This window comes from Morone saxatilis, unplaced genomic scaffold, assembly GCF_004916995.1.
Source record: "Morone saxatilis isolate NCDOM2014 unplaced genomic scaffold, NCSU_SB_2.0 Contig17, whole genome shotgun sequence".
NCBI lineage: Eukaryota > Metazoa > Chordata > Actinopteri > Moronidae > Morone > Morone saxatilis.
The window spans coordinates 8251874-8271888 of record NW_023339729.1 but is presented as its reverse complement, the minus strand read 5'-3'; the positions used below and the strand labels follow the sequence as shown (position 1 = coordinate 8271888).

The following is a 20015-nucleotide window of genomic DNA, read 5'->3' as shown; positions in this document are numbered from 1 at the left end:
AGGGGAACTGCAACAGTTCAGAAGCCGGAAGTGCCCAGAGAGTGGAACTTCTCTCCTAATTAGACATCCTCTGACATGATCTAAGTGCGTAGCGATTTTCATACATATCGGTGAAACATGTCGTTGGGGTGGCTCTTTAGGGGGCGCTGAAGAGCTATTTTGCTAAGTCCATGTGCGAGACCAATAGAATACCAAAATATTCATCACGACTGACGTGTGCTGCATTTCATGAGATTCAGAGCTTGCTGCAGCCTCCAAAAATGCGATTTACTTTGGTTAAAAATAATAATATTACAAGCAGTTTCAATAGGGCCTCGCAGCCATCGCTACTTGGGCCCTAAAAATATGTTAGTGATATGTTATGAAAATTAGTCTTCATACGTTTGTACATTTCAACATTACTGTATCTACCGATTAGCCAATTTGTGACTACCTTTTGTCAACAGCAGTGATTGAAATGCAGACAGTTGAGTTTTTAAGCATAAATGTTGATTTGTTGATTCCTGAACTTGGAAAAAGTAGTTTGACAAAATAATCTTAAATCAAGGTCCCAACGTGCTTCTTACAGAGCTTTTAATCACATTTGAACAGTTTAGTTTGCAGTCCTACTCAGTTTGACTGAGCGAATACCATTGACCGTTACCAATACCATTTCCATATCAGAGGACCATGAATTGAGATTATTAACCCCTTCAACTGAACTCCCTTGGTTCCTTAGCAATACTAAAAAAAAAAACATCTATGCGGTCCGTGTATGGATTAACCAGTAGTAGAAGAAGTACTCAGATCTTTTGCTCAAGTAAAATGCTAGTCTCTCTCATGCAGGACAAAGATTAGAATTTCTAAAATTGTATAGAAATGCAAAAAGCAAGGGGTCTTACCCAAAGTGTTGTTCAGATGACTAAAGACATCAAAAAGAGAGAAGGTTTCTGAAATCAATACACCCTCAGTGTTATTTTATACATGCATTTTCAAAACGCCTATTGGGCAGGGTTTAAAACAAAAAAATGAACTAAAACTAAATTGAGAACTTCTCATTGGTTACACACAGTATGCATGCATGGTGTCACAGAGTGTGCTCGCTTGGTTGGCACGCAGTTTCTGTTTCTTAGGCAGAAACAAAAGGAGCCAGGTGGAATTCTCTGAATCCTCAGTCGGCTGTCTTTCTTCGCCGTTTTGATTCAGGGGTGGTGACACAGCTGTGGCTCAGAGGTAGACTCGTCCACTAACCGAAGGTTGGCGGTTCGACCCCCGACTCCTCTCACTGCATGTCCAAGTGTCCTTGAGCAAGATACTAAACCCCAAATTGCTCCTGATGCTGTGCATCAGTGTATGAATGTGTGCGAATGGGGTGAGTGTGGCATGTAGTGTACAGCGTTGAGTGGTCGAAAGAATAGAAAGGCACTATATGAGTATAGTCCATTTACCATTTTACCATTACACTAATGTCTCCAGGTGGGAGCTGGTGGGGATGGTGGAACATATTCTCTAAGTACATCCTGCCTGTCCAGTGGAAGACATCAAACAATGCCTGTAGAGCAGAACTCGGACATGACCCCCTCATATTAAGAAAAAAAAAAGCAATTAAATTTTACAACCACCTGGACTTACCATCACAAAGCCCTAACCTGCAAAGAGCTGAAGCTTGAGAGGAGCCAAAGAGAGTAAAAACAGAGATTGTCACATTCCCATCTCTTGATCTCTTGTCAGGATACCTGGGGGGAGGCCTGTCTTTTTTTGTGTAAATAGGTATTGTTGTATAAGGGCAGATACAAACCAAATCAGGCGCTACGGCAAAAACGTCATTGAGATTAGGCTGTGCTGGTGGGGGTCGCAGGGGATGCCGAATAAAAACTCTGTGACCTGCAGTGGAAAACCTTAAACAGAATCAGCTTTAGGAGAAACACAACCTGATGTGACACTGAGGTAGCATATCTGGTGTCAGACCAGTCAAACTGTTTCTCAGATATCACTGAAACTGGCTGCTATCCAAGCACAGCTTGGGGAACGAATACTATAATACACTTCCAGTTTATCCAGTCTGCGCTTTCCTTTAATTCATGTATCTGCTGCTTTTTATGTCGTGACTGGCTTGCACGCTATGCTTTGGTTAATGGTTTGTTATTTAGCAAATGGACAAAAAAATGTTCCATAACAAAATGAAGGAAAAATAAACACCTTTTCACGGTCTTATCTTAAATAAAAGAAAGTGTTTTTTCCCTGACTGCATGCTGCATATATTTTGCTATAATCCAGTCTCTGTCAGTGGATTAGGACAACCTCTCCCTTGTAGACATAGCTATTGAGGTAAAGCCTATTGAGTTAAAGATCCTAGGCCCTTAAAAACGTAGGTGGCATTATTGGACAACCTCATAGCAATTGGGTCACCAAGGTTGGTCCTTATAGATTCCTTCCCACAGGTACCAAGCCGATTTCCCCCCTGTGTGTGGGGAAATTGCTTGGGTGCAATATGTTCTTGACATAGTCTTTCTTTTTGGGATGGATGTTTGTTTCCTTACAACCAGAGTTAGGGTAATATCCTTCAGTAGTTGGCATTTATATCCCCATTATACTTTTTCCAACTGTAACAAGGGAAATTAAATTAACCATAGCACACTGGAATGACTTTACTGTGATTTTATAGGGAATGAACAATGCATTTTGCTTGTTGCTTCCTCAGGTTAGCTCAGTCAGATGTTTATATTTCTCATGATATCTAGCAGTGATGTATGGGGTACTTTAAGTTCTTGTTACGGCCACCGCCTAGCCATTTCCTATCTCAATGTATCATATTCAGTCCCTCATGCCTAAAAACATTTCAACATACATTGCAATTGTTTAAAAAGCTGCCATGAACCATTGCAGTCCATATGTCTACAGGCTTTAAAGCAACTTTAGTTATCCAGGATACAATCCGCTAGTATTTGTGATTAGTCAGTCTTTGCTGACCGCGCTTATGACGATGATGAATCTTTGGTAACTCAAAGGTAAGTTAAGTGTATTATTACATTGTATCAGTGTATTTATCAATTGTTTTTTCTAGCGCATATGCTGAAAAAAAACCTTACTTTTAGTGCCAGCACAAACTAAATCTGAATTGAATAGTTCTGAATTTAAAATCTTATGGTTTGAAATTATTAGTATTATTTTCATTTCGGTGGAGTTCCAAATTCAGTTCAGATTTAGTTCACCCAATACAGAATGAGTCTCAGAAAAATTAGACATCCCACAGATAGAAACAAATGAAACAGCAGGGGGAGTTAGGAGATAATTAGAATAGCCCAGTTATAATGAGAATAAGTTTTCTTTCAAATCAAACATTTAAACATATGCGTGGATTGCACATAAATGTTCAATATTCGGGAATGTACATTTGGGACACGACCAGTGACTTCTTGTTCCAGCCATATACTATTTTTTCAAGATAGTCTTGTTCTCCTCTCTGCCATAGTCCCGCCTACTGTGTTCTTGGCATACACGCTTCATTTATCCTTTGTCACATGGCAGTCAAGCAAAACGAGGGAGGTTTTCTACAGTATATTCTGTTACAGCTAAATTCTGAGTTTCTCATTGTTTCTACAGTGAGTTCTGTGCATGCGTTACTGAGCATTGTGTGACAGTTCAGAACACAACCTCACCTTGCCCCTTCCTGAACCCCATCTATGCAGTCCATGTATGGATTAACCAGTTGTAGAAGAAGTACTCAGATCTTTTACTCAAGTAAATTAGCAATATCAGTTTGAAAATACTGTTACAAGTGAAACTTAAAAACCTTATTTAGAGGAGTAAAGTATAAAAGCATCAGCATCGAAAAACACTTAAAGTAGCAAAAGTATAAGTGCAGAATGGCCAATGTCAGAATAATATATGTTATACTACTGAATTATAATGATCAGAATCAGCTGGTGAAGTTGGGGCTCATTTCAATCACTTGCTGGGTAGCTTAATCTATAATAATACATCAAATCATTTGATCCTTATTTTATAGTCATCTGAATCTGCAGTAAGCTCTGGTAAGGGAAATTGCAATATTCAGGAATTTTCTGTGGTGTAAGGTGGAAGTTGGGCATGCTTGTCATTATAGTTAATTTATCTGATTATAGTGTTTTCGCAAGTATGGCATTGAGCAGTTGATGGCTGTTTTAATCTAGTTTTTAGAAAATGGCACGGTGACGTGTTTTTGCAGCTGTTTGGTAAAATATAATTTTGAAGTCTTTCCCTTGAGACCATGAATGTATATACAAAATTTTATGACAATCTAACTAATTATATTTTGATATATATTCTGTGAGTTTACTATGACACAAACATTTATGCATGCACAGACACATAAACAAACAAATACAAATGCATACATTTGAAAATGTTACTTTTTTATTTAGTAAAATCCTTGTATAGATTTATTTGGGTTAATAGTGTAGTTTAATCAGTGTTGTTGTGATAAGTCAGTTAAAATCATTTTGCTACTGCCTTTCAACATGTCTTTACAACATCAAAATAAGAGAAATCAGTCATCTGTCATATCCTTTTACATAGATAAGTAAAACAACATGTGCTTTGCTCTATTCTGTAAATTCAGATTTGGTCTCTGGAAGCTTGTGTATTAGCTTCAGCCTTAAAACATTATTTGTTAGAAAAAAAAAAAGAAAAAAAAAATATATATACATATATACATATAATGTCCTTCAACAGCATACAAAATGCTATAAAACCCAGTATTCGAGTTCTGGTCCAATGTTGTTGTGTGATGGTATTGTAGTGTTGAGATTCCACAATAATTTCCAAAGTCAAGTTTAACACATGTAAAGTTCAGTGCAACATTTTCCTTTGACAGGAAAAAGAGGGGCATCACTGGCAGTCACCGTACACCTTACAGCCAGAAAATCAGTTGTTGGAGGTAGTTCATTACTATCAACTTCATAACAGCCCCAATAACCCCAGATCAGAAATGTCACTGATCAGTGTTGTCGCTGCATTGCCTCTCCCCCGCCTCAAACATCCTCTTCAGTCTGTGATTGGACGGTTTTTGTGTCAGTCATTGAGGATGCTCCCGACTCCATCTGCAGCGCTGCCTCCACACTGTCTGTATACCTGAGGCCCTGCAGATCCGCTGCTAGTAGAACCTCCAGAACAGAGGGCTAAAGGTTGAAGGAAGAAAGAGACGAGTGTGTGAGAAGAAGAGACAAAAACAGAGGCTAGAACACATAGAGTGAGGGCTGAAGGTCGTACCTGCAATCTGGAAAAGACCAGTCGCACTTCACGTAGTTTGAACTGCCTCAGCAGGTCACTGAGCTCACTGATCACTGAGTAATCTATGATGCTGACATGGTGGCAATCCAGGACCACTGACCGTGGAGGAGACGCTGGGGAAGGACGTTAATTGGACAAATACAAGAGAGTGAAAAACTGAGAGGAGAGGGTAGGTGGTTAAACAAGACACATTACTGTCTCATGCAAATATCCTCTAAACAAAACCAAACAAATATTTACCCTGCAGAGCCTGAGTGTGTATGATGCTGCTGAGGTACTCTGTGGCAGGAAAGCTGAGTCCACTGCCCAACTCCATCACCAGCACACCGTGATCAGACACCTGCACACAACGGGCACATGTTGCACCATTAGATACAAGCCCCTTGGTTCTTTTGTTTCACTTAATTTTCCTCAAACTCAAAATTCTTTCTAAAAATGTCACACTCACTTACATACATAAGATAAAATAAAATGTACCTTTACTGATCCCCCGTAGGAGAAATTCAAATATACAGAATATTATCATACCTTTATCTGTGGTCTTGCCATGTTGTACAACAGCAAGGCTCCAGATACAGCTACACCTCCTACAATGCCGTACTGCACCTGCCAAAAACTCATCAGGAATGTCACAGTGAAAGGCAGCAGGTCCAGTTCTGTGAAAGACACCTGATGAGACCACACCTAAACAAATAAATACATGTGAACACACATTTAAGTATGAAAACTGAGCAGGCACCTACTGCGTATCCTCCAAATCTTAGTCACGACATGGTAATCCACCATGGGAGCTACCGCACAGATGACAACAGCAGCTAGAGAAGCTTTGGGGATGTAGTAGAAGGCTGGCATGAGGAACGCCAGGGAAAGCAACACTATCACACCTGCAAGAACACACAGAGAGAACGTGGAAATTTGAAGAAATTCCTCATTTCCAAACTAAGAAAATTTCTAAATCTCAATCACAACTCACACACTTAAAACAAAACACAGAGAGAGAATGCAAAGACAAGCAAGGGCTGACTGACACTCTCTGGTTGGTTGGTTGATTGTTTGATCGATATGCCCGTGATACTTTCATAAGGAGAAAAAAAATCTATCTATCTAATCTATAATTTTGGGGCACAGGACAGGCATATGCAGACCTGATGTATTTTATTTTTGAGTGATTGTTAGAAATAACATATTCAATACATACACAAACAAACACTGACCTGCAGCTTGTTTTGCATCCATAACACAGACAGAGAGCAGAGGAGAGAGAAAGACAGAGACAGCAAATCATCTGGTCGCTATGTTTTTATTGAGTCCCAACCTCATTGTTCTTTAGGAAAAATCCTGCATAATATGTCTTTAGGATTAATCTTATCTTTGTTGTCATTTCAAGGAACCGGAAGCAAAGAAACGAGAGGGAATGATCAGTAATAACACGGACAACCACAAGAGGGCAGAAGAGATGCAGTGAAAGTTGACAGTGTCAGGACTCACTGGTGACGATCCCTCCAGCTGGAGTGCAAACACCAGTCTGAGAGTTCACCGCTGTCCTGGGTGTGGAGAGAAAACATGACATTGTAAATATGTGACTAAGCTCTCTCTGTTGCTGCTCTCGCTCTCTCACACACAAACACAAACACACACCTCCCAAAGCTGCCAGTCACAGGGTAGGCTGACACAAAGGAACCCATGATGTTGGTCACACCTATCGCCAGCAGTTCTTGGTTGGCATCAATTCTGTAGTCGTTCTGGCTGGCTGAGGAGAAGCAGGAAGTTAAAACTAGAACAGTCTTATGAAACATTCCTTAGCTGCTTTGATTATCTGATTGTAATGTGACACAACCTTACATCAGCATGGGAACATACTCACCATGACAATGCTAACACGTTGCTGTTTAGCACTTATAATGTTTACCATGTTCACAATGTTAATTTAGCATGTTAGCACGTTAACATTTAGTAATTACAACAAAGCACAAAACACAAAAAACGTAGAGATGAGTTCATCAGTTTTACAAGTACACCAAAGCATTGGATAGATGTGGGCCTGATGACGGTGCTAGATTAGCAATTAATGGATCACCAAAGTATTGCAATTCATCCATAGGGGAACACGAATGTCTGAACCAAATTTTATAGAAATCAATCCAATAGGTGCAGAGATATTTCAGTTTGGACCAAAGTGATGGAACGACCAATCGAAAGATGGACTTTGCCACCCCTTACCAAAAGCTTTAGCAATAGCAATGCTCTCCAACAGACCCATGAAGGGAATCACAGCAAGCCCTCCTCCAAAGCCCTGTACAAAAGGAAAAAAAAAGACTAGTCATCTGCTCTTATGTAAACTGGAAACATTTTGAGAAGTGAAAGTTGCAACTCGATCATTTAGCAAAGAGATTTCCTGCCCTCACCCAGTGACTGGCCTCGTCTCTCTCCTCCTTACCTCTACAATCTCTCCAAAGGAGACAACGCTGCCGTTGGCTGTGGTGTCTGAGGTGGGTGGGGGTCTGAACGGTGGGAGCCCCTGGGAAGTTTTCCCAGTGATTGTAAACACATGGTGACCATAAGCATCCCAGGAAAATGCAACGAAGGAAGCAGCCACGACCACCAGAGCGTTACGCACTGACCAGTGAGGAATAAATAAAATGGAGAAAGAGGAAGGTTTTTAGAAAAGTGTGTCTAAAACATAATGCAGACACAAAAAATAAAATTACTATATCTGTACAACATCAATCACAAAAGATAAAGATATCCTGGATCACTGATATTGATTCATAGAAAGTGAAATAATAATAGAAATATAATTTTAGTATTTGGCTATTATTTTTTTCTTCCTTCTTTGTAACAGAAACATTGTCACTGATCTACATACATGTGACAAATACACACTCACAGACACAGAAACAACCACACAGGTACTAACTGGTAGCAACAGTCCACACTAGTTTCCTGGCGAGTCTGGAGTAGGTGGAGCAAGGAGTGTCGTCGGAGCCCAGATTCGTCTTCATATACAACAACATGACCAGCAGAGCGAGACATAGAAGGCCCAGTACCACATCACCTATCCTGGCTTCTGGGATCTTGTAGAAGGTGTAATAAACCTCCAGGAAGAACTCTTGGGGAATGCCCTGGAGTCCCAGAATATTCTAGAAACAGAAACAACACCCGCTGAACAAGAAGAGTTCTTTTTAGATAGAAACAGTAACTACAAAATAACATTGAACACCCAAATCGATCACGTCAGCAGCAACTCAGAGAGTAAATATCTGCTCTTTAGAGATTTGAACTGTAGAAGCAGCAATAGATAAAAACAGAATGGTTTGGGGAGAGCTATGTAACTTTTGCTGGACAGTGTATATTCTGGTCACAAGTGACAGTGACGGGACACAGATAAATGCTTAAAGAAAAGAGAAAAGCCATCATTCAGTAAACCATGACACAGAAATGCCTACCTAAAGTTAGCTAACATTAGCCACCATAAGCTGCTGGTCATGCCAGACCAAGTGAGGCTGTAACAGTATTATTAGTAGCAGTGGTAGTATTCCTTCTTTCAAATTCTAAATAGTCCCACTTTAAATACTACAAATAAAACCACCACTCAGCTGGCTCCCAGTTCAATATAGATCTCATCAAAGAACTGATCCTAAATCAGATAATTATATATGCACTCTCACCACCATATGAACCAGAGCTGGCTGTTCTGTAAACTGTAAACTAAAGAGAGAGAAAGAGCTTGACCAATACCAGATACTAATTCCATATCAATATATTGAGTTTTTTTAAAACACATAAATATCACTGAGCAAGACATTTTCCAGTTGATAAAGAAAATGGTTGAGCTCTGTGTCAGACAATAAAGACACTGTTTCTAAGTTACCTCAAACATTTGCCATTTTCTTTTTATTTTATGCCAATATCGGCCCATAATACTGTTCTGGTCAATCAATTGAAAAATTTCTACTCAAATGGTGAAATCCAGACTCGAGCTCGATACATGATTATTCCAGACTTTTAAAAAAATATTTTGGAGGCTTTTTGCCTTTAATTGATAAGACAGCTCAAGATAGACAGGAAAGGGGGAGAGAGAGAGAGTGGACGAAACACAGCAAAGGGCCACAGGTCGGACTCATACCCATGGCCTCTGCAGCAACGACTCTTTCTTTTGCTTGATTTATTGTGCATGTAATTCTGCTTAATTTAACCTCTTTTTATTTTTGAGAAAACTGTATAATATACCAACTTTTAAATGTGAAATAGGAGTCAATGTTGAGTAGTACCATAAGGTCATGAGTACAGGGACTGGGAACTAATGGGTTTTTAGATGTGCATGTCATTATTGTGGGTGTGACAAATGTGTGCATGTGTTTAACTCACCTTGACCTGGCCAAAGCCAATGGTTACCGCAGCAGCACAAGTGAAGCCCTTTATTACAGGGAAAGAGATGAAGTCCAGCAGGAAACCTGTACAAGGTGCAAAGTAATGAAGGACTTACATGACACAGACCTTGGACCAAAAATAAAAGCTGAGATCCACAGATTTTACAGAAAATGTGTGTGGTTAAACGGAGGAAGTCATAGTGGTAGGAAGTGGCTCTCTATTTCACAAACTAATATCCAGTTTCTTCACAGTCTCTGCAGCTCTGTTCCTTAACACTCTGTAATTTTGTTATATCAGGTTTTGATACCACACTACCATGAAAACAATGTGTCACATTGTGAATAAAAACTGTTTTTGCTAAAAATGCCTTTTGTAAGTTTATCCACAACCACCAACCATCACGAGTGTTAAATTAAGAAAACCACCAAAACTGCTGTCACAAGGTTTTCATATGACCTTAGCTGCCCCCCTTCTCACCTAATCTCAGTAATGCCATTACAGCCTGGATGAGTCCACAGAGGAGGCTGAGCAGCACAGCCCGGTGTGGCTGCCCCCCCACCAGGGAGAAACACAGGAGGGACATGATGGCCGTGGGACCCAGCGTCACATCCTTAGAGGTCCCCAAGAGGGCGTAGATGAAGCCCCCCATGAAGGCAGAGTAGAGTCCGTACTGCGGAGAGAGACGCTTTTATATTAAATGATGAATAGAGTTGCATCTAATGATATTTTGTATTACTGATTTAAGTCCTTCCTCCACTCAAAAATGTGTTTTTCTTCTTGTTTCTTCGTTTCACTGTGCAGAATAATGTGTGCGTTTAACACATGTATGTTTGTTAAACGTACGATGTACATTATGGTTCAATACTTGAAACCACCTAGACCATCCTAGACATCTTGTGTCTAATAGTAAAACCGTAAATGAAAACTATTAGCATACCGTATTCACAGATTATTACCCAGGACCCAGATTTTGGAAAATAATAAAAATAAAAATCATCTTCCAATGTCTTTTTCAATCTCGTTTTGTGTAACCAACAGCTCAAAACCCAAAGATACTGAATTTGCAATGATATCAAACAAAATAAAAACAAGTAGGAGCTCACATTTGAGGAGCTGGAACTATATGTTTTGCTTGAAATGTGACGATTGATTATCAGAATAGTTGTTAATCATTTTGTCAATCAACCAATTGTTTCAGTTGTAATGATAAATAAATCAAGATGATGATCTTAAAGTAAGGGCAAAAGAATCCGCAGAAACAGAATAATACAGGATGTTATTAATTGGCTACATCATGATTTCAACATTTGAGAAGAAATGGCAAACAATATGTTGAGAATGCTCCATTAACAGAATACTAGTTTGTTGAAAGTAATGGGGATGCAAATAAAGAATGATTTTAACAACTTGATGATTAAAAACTACCCAACTGAGATATCTGGAGAGAGGTGAATCCAAAAGATGAACATTCACAGACAACTCAGCCAGGATTCACCTGCACGGGAAGGCCGGCCACTTCAGCATAAGCCAGCGCCTGCGGTACAGTCGTGAGCCCGACGGTGAGGCCTGCGAGCAGGTCCATCTGAAGCCACTTCAGCTTGTACCTGGGCAGCCAGGAGAGGATGGGCAGCCAGGCCTTCAGGGTGCTGTAGGAGCAGCAGGCCCGGCTGACAGCTGATACTCGTCCCAGAAGAGGCCGGTCCATCGCTCAAGGGGAAGAGAGACCCTGTAGAGGATGGAGCGGAAAGGATGAGGAGACAGCAGCAAGTGCACAGAGATAAAATTGTGTTTTACATATTCAAATGTGTGCATGAGCAGGCAGAAAAAAAAGCCACTTACACAAAGCGATTACGTTTATTCCTCTGCTTTAAATGTCACTCATTGACCTTTGGGAGGTGCTGTCTGTTTCGTCCTGTTTTTCCTCTTTCCCTGCACGGGAAACACAACCAACAAGTGCTCTGTGTGCATGTGTCAGTTTGTCTGCGTGCTTTATTGGACAAATGCACAGCACATCAAAGAAAGTGGACGCCATGTCTCCAGATGAACGCTGTGATCTGTGTGTAATGGAAAAGAACAACAACAAAACATCACAAATGAACTAACTTCGAAGATTTCATGATGATAACCACTTTGTTAAGTATTTTAATACCTGAGGACAGATATCCAGTTTGTATTTCTGTGAGCTTCACCTTAACAAGCTTTGAAGTCTTTATAATCATATGATCAATCATATGACAGGTCAGTGCTTTGCATACCTGTCCTTGACCAGTGATTGTTTTACAACAGGCAGACCTTTTTTTTCCATAATTGCCTAGAATCCATAAAACTCCCTTACCAACCAAACTCTACAGTTTTATGTGAGTTACCAGCAGCTTTTTATGTATCTCCCATTGTGTCCTATAATGTGTTTATAGGTGTGTTATGTATAAGGGACCATTCTTCTAAGATTGATTGTACAATAACATGCTGCACTGACACAGTGGAAGAACATGAATAATCTAAATAGTTGTGTCAAATAGAATATAAGAGAATAAAAACACAACAGAAAACAACTCAATAGACAATAGAATAAAATATATAAACAACATAATATAATAGAGCAGCAAAAACCAGACAGCAGAACAGAATAGAAACGCTTACTGTTCCCATTATCCACCGGATCAGCTGAGATTTTATGTCCCTTTCTGTCAAAACGCAGCTGAACATTTCTCTGAAACCACTTCCTAAAATGTGTCATTTCGCTGATGAAGCGCGAGACAGCGGTTCCTGTCACATGACCTCCGTCATGTGATCACGAGTGGGCGGGGCTTAAGTTGTTTGAGGAAGTCGTTAAAACATCCTGTCGTTTATAGAAGACAGTGTGGCTCTCTCAAAGCTCTACTAGTGCTTTTATTAAGTCACTAAGTGTGTGTGTTGTTTGTTTTATTCATTGAATGTAAATGTTTTGACTCACAGGAAATGTTTGAAAGCCGAAGCAGCTGAGATGTTTGTGTGAAGAGAGCTAATCATCATCATCATCATGCTGCTTGTGTTGGTTTCTCTCATCTTTGCATCATGTCAGTTTGGGGAGACAAAGACAAGAAATGTCCTTTTAATAATTGGTAAGTTGACTTTTACATTTCTATGAAGACTCCACTCAGTAAACACCTAGCTAAAACTAATGCAGGCTTATACAACAGTGCTGCTTTGTATGTGATTGCATTATACAGAGAGGTGTCTGTATCTGTATTTAATCCACCCTCAATGATATCATTTGACAAAATAACAGAAACATCTCTCTGAATAATGAAATACAGTCCAACAGCAGCACAAACTACACCCTCCACAGTTAACAAACAACAAAAACATTATAACCTTCAATGAAAGTAGGATTTACAGCATCGACGGTTGTTTAAGACAGCAATTATTTATCTGGCTAAACCTAATAACACTGGCCCAAAATCTTTATTTATATGTTTATGCTGTAATGTTATATGCCGTATGTATATAGTCATGCCTATAAAACACAATTAATTTTAAAAATAGGCAACATTCCTTTATTATGTGAGATATTAACTCATCGCTCAATATAGCCGGAGATATTAAAGGGATCGCTAACAAAGTAAACAGTATGTTTCATCATATCTCCCAACCCTTCTATCTAATACACATCCCAGTTGTTTGCTGGTAACAGTTTGTTTACTGTTCTGCTTTGTATGTAGTATAAGAGCCAATAAACGTATCTTTTCCCTCTTCCAGCTGATGATGCAGGTTTTGAGACGGAGGTGTATAACAATTCTGTGGTCCACACACCCCACCTGCGCTCTCTGGCCCAGCGTAGCCTGGTGTTCAGCAACGCCTTCACCTCTGTCAGCAGCTGCTCCCCCAGCCGCTCCACCATCCTCACCGGCCTGCCACAGGTAAAACACACAGTCTCACTCACACACACAGTATTTAGGTCCGTTTGATCTGTGTTTTCAGCACCAGAATGGCATGTACGGTCTTCACCAGGGTGTTCACCACTTCAACTCATTTGATGGCGTGCAAAGTTTGCCGCTGCTGCTCAGCCAAGCCAACGTACACACAGGTAAATAACAACGAGGCTGCCAAGACCGCCATGCACACACACTTTTTTTTTAATTTTAAGTTATTTTTTTGGCCTTTGTTTATCTGCCTTTATTGTACTACCCTTTATATGATAGTGACAGCTGAAGACAGACAGGAAAGGGGGGCAGAGAGAGGGGATGACACGCAGCAAAGGGTCGCAGGTCAGATTCGAACCCGGGGCGCTGCAGCAACTCCGTACATGGGTCGCCAGCTCTACCGACTCAGCTAACCGGGCACCCACACACACACTTTTTAATCACAATTTCTCCCCCTATCTCTTTTTTACTCTTCACTCCTACAGGTATAATTGGGAAGAAGCATGTCGGACCTGGAACTGTATACCCTTTTGATTTTGCCTACACAGAGGAGAACAACTCTGTCCTTCAGGTGGGGAGGAACATCACCCGCATCAAACTCTTGGTCCGCAAGTTTTTCCAGACCCATAAAAAGAAAGAAGAAAGAGAGAGGCCCTTTTTCCTTTATGTTGCCTTCCATGACACCCACCGTTGTGGACACTCGCAGCCTCAGTATGGAGCGTTCTGTGAGAAGTTTGGGAATGGTGAAATGGGGATGGGTAGAATACCTGACTGGACACCAGAATATTACACACCAGAACAAGTGAAGGTCAGTGATATGGAGATTTTGTGTTTACAAATATATGAAGAAATCTGTTATTGGAAAAGGGATTATTAGCCATAAAACATATAGATTAATTGGTGTAAATCTTGCAACATTTATTTTATAGAAAAACTATTTTAAAAATATTTTCACATATTTCTTGTATGATAACATCTTTTTCTACAGCTGTTTTTGTGGTCACTCATTATGTACCACCAGGTATTTCAGACATAGCGACCTCCTTATCCTCTCTCAGCTACAAATACGCCATTATTATTTCATATAAGTATTTCAACCTTGATTATTGTAATGAAATGCATCTAAAAGACACACAGACTCAAAAGTTTGATCCATGAATCAAATCACAGAGCTCCTAGCACGTGTTCATCTGGTCTGTCCTCATCCCGTACACTTCAGGTTCCTCCTTTTGTGCCGGACACACCTACAGCACGAGCTGACTTGGCTGCACAGTACACCACGGTGAGCAGACTGGACCAAGGTATGCACACAACCTACACATGCACAGAAAAAGAGGGTGGAGAGAAGCCACTCGTGTGAAATACTAAGCAGTAATGGTGTAAATGTCCTCTGCAGGTATTGGTTTGGTGCTTCAGGAGCTCAGAGACGCTGGTTATGAGAACGACACTCTGGTCATCTACAGCTCAGATAACGGCATCCCCTTCCCTAACGGCAGAACCAACCTTTATCGCTCGGGGACAGCAGAGCCTATGCTGGTGTCCTCTCCTGAACACAGGGAGCGATGGGGAGACACCAGCCCGGCCTACGTTAGCTTGCTGGGTAAGAGATGGATGAAGTGGACAAATTCATAGTGTGTTTTTTTAATTAGACCCTAGAGTCTAGCAGCTACTTGCTTGTGAGCTATGTCCATAGTTATACCAGTGGCTCCCAACTTTTTTTTTGGCTTGTGGCTCCTTAAAATTAAGCAATGAAGCATAGGTTATTGATTTTTCTCATTCGCAGATTTTTCTGGGTTGAAAAGTATTTTAGAAAAAAAGAAAAAGTCAGAAATAATAAACATAATTTTGTGTTTGTGTTCATCTTGGGACCCCTCGGCTTACACAAAAAAAAAAAAAAAACGAACAGGAGAGTCAATGTGTTTGTCTGATGGGCTCAATCGGCCACAAGAGGGAGACTTAACCATGATGCATCAGCAGCACATCTTAGGACAAAAAAAGATTAACTGAAAACGATCCCCTAATGGTGTGATAACTAAATGTAAAAATAAATAACATCAATTAAACATTAACATAAATATTTGTCACTTTACTATGAAATCCATGTATTTCCATAATAGGAATGTTTCATGAACTAAGAGAAACAGTTTTCAGCTTTGTGTTGATGCATTTTTCAGATTCTCCTATGTTTTTTTTTTTAAATAGTTTAATTAATCTTTAAAATTAGGACAATTTTGTATTCCCATGAAGGAACACTTTGATCCCTAAAAATTGGATATGTGGTTTTCATTGGACAGTGAAATGTAAATATAAAGATGTCCCTCTGTTTATAAAATAATAGAAATGTATTTATGAGTTCATGTGCAGTATTAATGTAGTATTACTATAATTATGAATATTAATATTACATTTAAATATCAGGCTTTACCTCAGATGAGCTGCTAGTTTCTCTTATTTTCTCATTGTCTTTTCCTTAATTTTCTCTTCTTCTCAATCTCTTTTGTCGGCAGACATCACTCCCACCATTCTTGACTGGTTCTCTGTTCCGTACCCGTCCTACACCCTCCCTGGAAGCCCTGCCGCCCCAGTCCACCTCACCGGTCGCTCCTTACTGCCTGCTCTGGTCACTGAGCCCAGCAGCTGGCACACTGTCTATGCCAGCCAGTCCCTCCACGAGGTCTGTGCTTGTAACGCTGCTTTGAGACTTTCAGAAACAGACTTTCATGAAGGAATTAAACACAAGACCTTGACTGCTGTACTGTTGTTTTGGTTTCAGGTAACCATGTACTACCCAACCCGCTCTGTCCACCAGGGGGCGTACCACCTTCTCCACAACCTACACTATCGCATGCCCTTCCCCATCGACCAGGACCTGTATGTGTCACCCACCTTCCAGGACCTGCTGAACCGCACCAGGCTGAGTGAGCCCACACACTGGTTCAAAAGCCTGGAGCAGTACTACTACAGAGAGCGCTGGGAGCTGTACGACTCCAGGTCTGTTTCAGCTGCTGACGTTCATGTTGTAACAGTGCTCATCATGTTTTCAGAAAGTTCAGGTACAAACGATACAATAATATGTGTTAGACAAAACAGGTCAGTCCAGCAATAACAGCCCTTGTCATATAAAGATGAAATAGGATACAAAGAAAGTTAAAACAAAAATGGAATAAGATAAATAAAATGTATAAATATATGAAAATGAGGGTTGTGTATAAAAGTGTGTACAGAAGTATTGCACTAACATGTTCACACACATCAATATCAGTCAGTTGAATGGGTGTCTGGTGAAAGCCCTAAGCGAGGTCCTCTGATTTAAACTCCTGCCACCGTTCACAGTGCAGTCATTTTGTGAAAAAAATACAATAAAAAATGGTTAGAAACTACGGCCATAAAGGAGAGAAAATGCACTAAAACAGAATCAAATTTTACTATTGTGGAGAACTTCATTTGTGTGCTCTGCCTCAAAAACAGCCTGCATCGTTTGTGCGTCCCAAACACAGAGTCAGGCACTGCAGAGACGCTTTCCTTTAGTGCTGAAATGATTAGTCAATTAGTTGATCCACAGACAATGAATAAAAAAAAAAAGTCCGTCATTAACAAGCAAATATTCTCTGAGTTTTGACAATTGTTAAGACAAAAGAAGTCCTTTGAAGACGTCATCTTGGACTTTGAGTTGATATTGGTTCAATCACAGACTAAATGACACATTTTTTTTTAAAAGAGTCATATTAATATTCATTTATAATGGAAATAATCATTAGTTGCAGCCGGGTTTCCTTTTTGCTGAACTGTGATCTAATGCAATAAAGAGCACAAACATGTTCTCAAGAACTGAGCGCTAACAGTCAGCTTTATAATCAGGGACGCTTGCTCACACTTTTTCTTTTGTTTTGTTTTTTAAAATAAAAATACTAACAAAATAATAACAAGGTATTTGAACTGATTTCAGATATTATGTTTAAATCTATATTAAAATCTAAATATATTAGCTTTGAAAAGACTTTTGTCTTTTGAATGGAACCTGATTTTCAACACATTTGGGTAGATTTCTTTATATTTCATGTTTTGAGGTCTTGCTTTGGGTGTTGCATGGTGAGTATGTTTTAGATGGATTCTACTTTAAGATGAATTTATCATTTAGTAGTTATTCATGGGTTATTTATGGGAATTAAAACAGTAAAGTTTTATTTTACTGTCAGTAGTTTCCTAATCATTGTCTGCAAGATTTCCAGGAAATAAATGTGTAATCTGATACTCATTATAGGGAACATGGAGCCCTCTGTATTGATACAATCTTGGCTTCAGTCTGTTCTCTGATGTTTAAATCTGAACAAATGCTTCACCAACACAGGGCAGACCCGCTGGAAACGAAGAACCTGGTATCAGACCCATCCTACAGCTCCGTGCTGGAGAGCCTGAGGCAGAGTCTGCAGAAGTGGCAGTGGGAGACGGGAGACCCTTGGGTCTGTGGACCTGACTACGTCCTGGAAGACAAACTAGAGCCGCACTGCAGACCGCTCTACAATGGACTCTGATTGACTCTAATGGTACTTTTACTCATCTTGATTGACATGATGTCCGCATACATGAACACATTCTTATGAAATAAATAACATTTATTTTTGTATGTCAGTGCTGCTTTTAGGGCTCAAAAATAAAAAAAAACTCAAATTGCTTTAATTCCTATCATTGTTTTCTGTATTGTATCGTTCGTCTTTATGTTACCAGATAATTTCATCATTCACGTCAGTGGTCCTTCTTATCTGTTTCTATACATTTAAGGTACATTTTCCCATCATCCAGACGCCCTCATAACCCTGTTTCACAGAGAGGCAACATGGTTACACACTGACTGTTTTTGTTAATTGAACAAATGTAGAATGTTTCCATCTTCGTTTTAGTCTGCCTCACTGATCTGCTGATTACACTGCCGGTAGAGTTCATGACGCTTGATTGGTGAGGTCGGCAAATCAATCAGAAAAAGGGTTTTATTGATTCCTCAGAGCTCTACTTTAAAGTGAGACTGGTTCATCAGTCCATGTAGAAAGCTGCTTGAACAATTTGGATCAGTCGATTATTCACTCATGTTTATTGATCATTTTATTTTCTTTTTACACCTCATCTGTCCCTTTTTTACTTACACTGAAGTCTTTTGAACTGATTCTGCTCTCTTGTGGTTGAGCACTGACCCGTTTAATGCCTTTTATGCATTTCATGTGTGGTTTAAGACAAATTGCATCCAAATCTCTTCATCTCATGAACTGACTGTTGTGGTGGAAGTGGACCAGACTGCCTGTACATTTGAGATGTTTTCAGACATTGAGGAAATTTAAAATCTCACAATTAGTGAAACATAAAAGCACCTCCTCATTACCTAATAAGCTATCCGGACATCTTTAAGTTTGGACCACGTCAGTGTTCACTGATGTTAATCCATTTTAGTTTTACCTCTACACGTCAGAGAAGGGCTGACGTCCCTAAACATCTCCACCCCCCTCACACACCACACACACACACACACACACACAGGGTCATCATCCGCCCACCTCAATTTTGATTTGACGAACGTCCTGGGTCACGATAGCGTCGCCTAGCCAGCCTATATAAGCAGCAGAAAGTTTTACAAACACCCAGCAAAACATAAAGTCGGCCTCTGACCAAGAACAGACCACCAAAGCGCCGTTTTCCTCCGCGTAAAAAGTGCCAAGCCGGTTCCAGACATGGAGAGGTCAGTCAGGTTCGCCGTGGTGTGTGTCGCAGTGTCTCTGCTCATCTCCTGCCATCCAGTGGAAGCCTGGTACAAGCAGTCGACCGGGCCCAGTTACTACTCGGTGGGTCGTGCCTCCGGTTTGCTGTCCGGTATCAGGAGGTCACCGTACGTCCGGAGGTCCGAGTCCGAAGAGACGCTGATGGACAGCGGGGAGACCGCAGGTAACAACGTGATCCCAGAGACCAACAGGCAGATCTCCATCCTTAAAAGTATGGTGAGTACATTTAAGATGCTACAAACTTTATTCCTGTTTGAGGGGGGTTTGGTTTGGGCTATCTTGATGATGCATTGTTCAGAAGAGACGCGCGTAAAATAGTTTTCCTTCCATCTCCATAAGAGCCTCATTTATAGCGCTGATGACCACTGACACGTATAAACCTTTGAATGAGAGCTTTCACAGCGCCTTTGTGAAAAAAATGGAGATTAAAATTGCCGAAAAAGTTGAAGAACTGTACATAAAGGCGCAAACTAGTGAGCGCGGCAGGTCAAAGCGCAGCAGCATTAAAAAATGATGACAAATTGGACATTTTCTGAATTTTGAATAACTACCTACGGAAATAAATGAAAATATAGGGATTGTTTAAGTTCCATTTCGAATAACCTGCTGTTATTACTTATCCTAATTATTTGGCTACTCGTTTTGGAGATAAAACTCATAAATTAAAACCGTATGAGGTCAGTTTTGGTCATAGTTATTATTAAATGATCTAATCCCCTCATTTATT

General features: G+C 40.2%; 3 protein-coding genes across 3 annotated transcripts in view; 2 read left to right on the top strand and 1 right to left on the bottom strand.

The window, feature by feature from the left end:
* Window positions 1–4606: 4606 nt before the first annotated feature.
* Window positions 4607–12383, bottom strand: slc26a11 (solute carrier family 26 member 11). Its single transcript, XM_035660997.1, has 15 exons — window positions 12262–12383; window positions 11461–11675; window positions 11117–11347; window positions 10099–10291; window positions 9619–9704; window positions 8168–8390; window positions 7688–7866; window positions 7471–7543; window positions 6889–7000; window positions 6739–6794; window positions 5994–6134; window positions 5779–5906; window positions 5491–5590; window positions 5230–5363; window positions 4607–5138 (listed from the first exon to the last, which is right to left on the bottom strand). Exons 3-15 carry the CDS (start codon window positions 11324–11326, stop codon window positions 4992–4994), a joined length of 1782 nt encoding a protein of 593 aa, XP_035516890.1. The 5' UTR covers window positions 11327–11347; window positions 11461–11675; window positions 12262–12383; the 3' UTR covers window positions 4607–4991.
* A 246-nt stretch (window positions 12384–12629) lies between these two features.
* Window positions 12630–18194, top strand: sgsh (N-sulfoglucosamine sulfohydrolase (sulfamidase)). The gene is made up of 9 exons (XM_035659305.1): window positions 12630–12722; window positions 13360–13520; window positions 13582–13687; window positions 14009–14331; window positions 14743–14824; window positions 14920–15123; window positions 16031–16197; window positions 16297–16514; window positions 17872–18194. Exons 1-9 carry the CDS (start codon window positions 12641–12643, stop codon window positions 18053–18055), a joined length of 1527 nt encoding a protein of 508 aa, XP_035515198.1. The 5' UTR covers window positions 12630–12640; the 3' UTR covers window positions 18056–18194.
* A 919-nt stretch (window positions 18195–19113) lies between these two features.
* npb (neuropeptide B) overlaps window positions 19114–20015 on the top strand; it is a 1494-nt gene continuing 592 nt past the window's right edge. Inside the window, exon 1 of the mRNA XM_035659443.1 lies at window positions 19114–19504. Within this exon, the coding sequence (XP_035515336.1) occupies window positions 19241–19504 (264 nt within the window). The 5' untranslated portion in view covers window positions 19114–19240. The remainder of the gene's footprint in view (window positions 19505–20015) is intronic.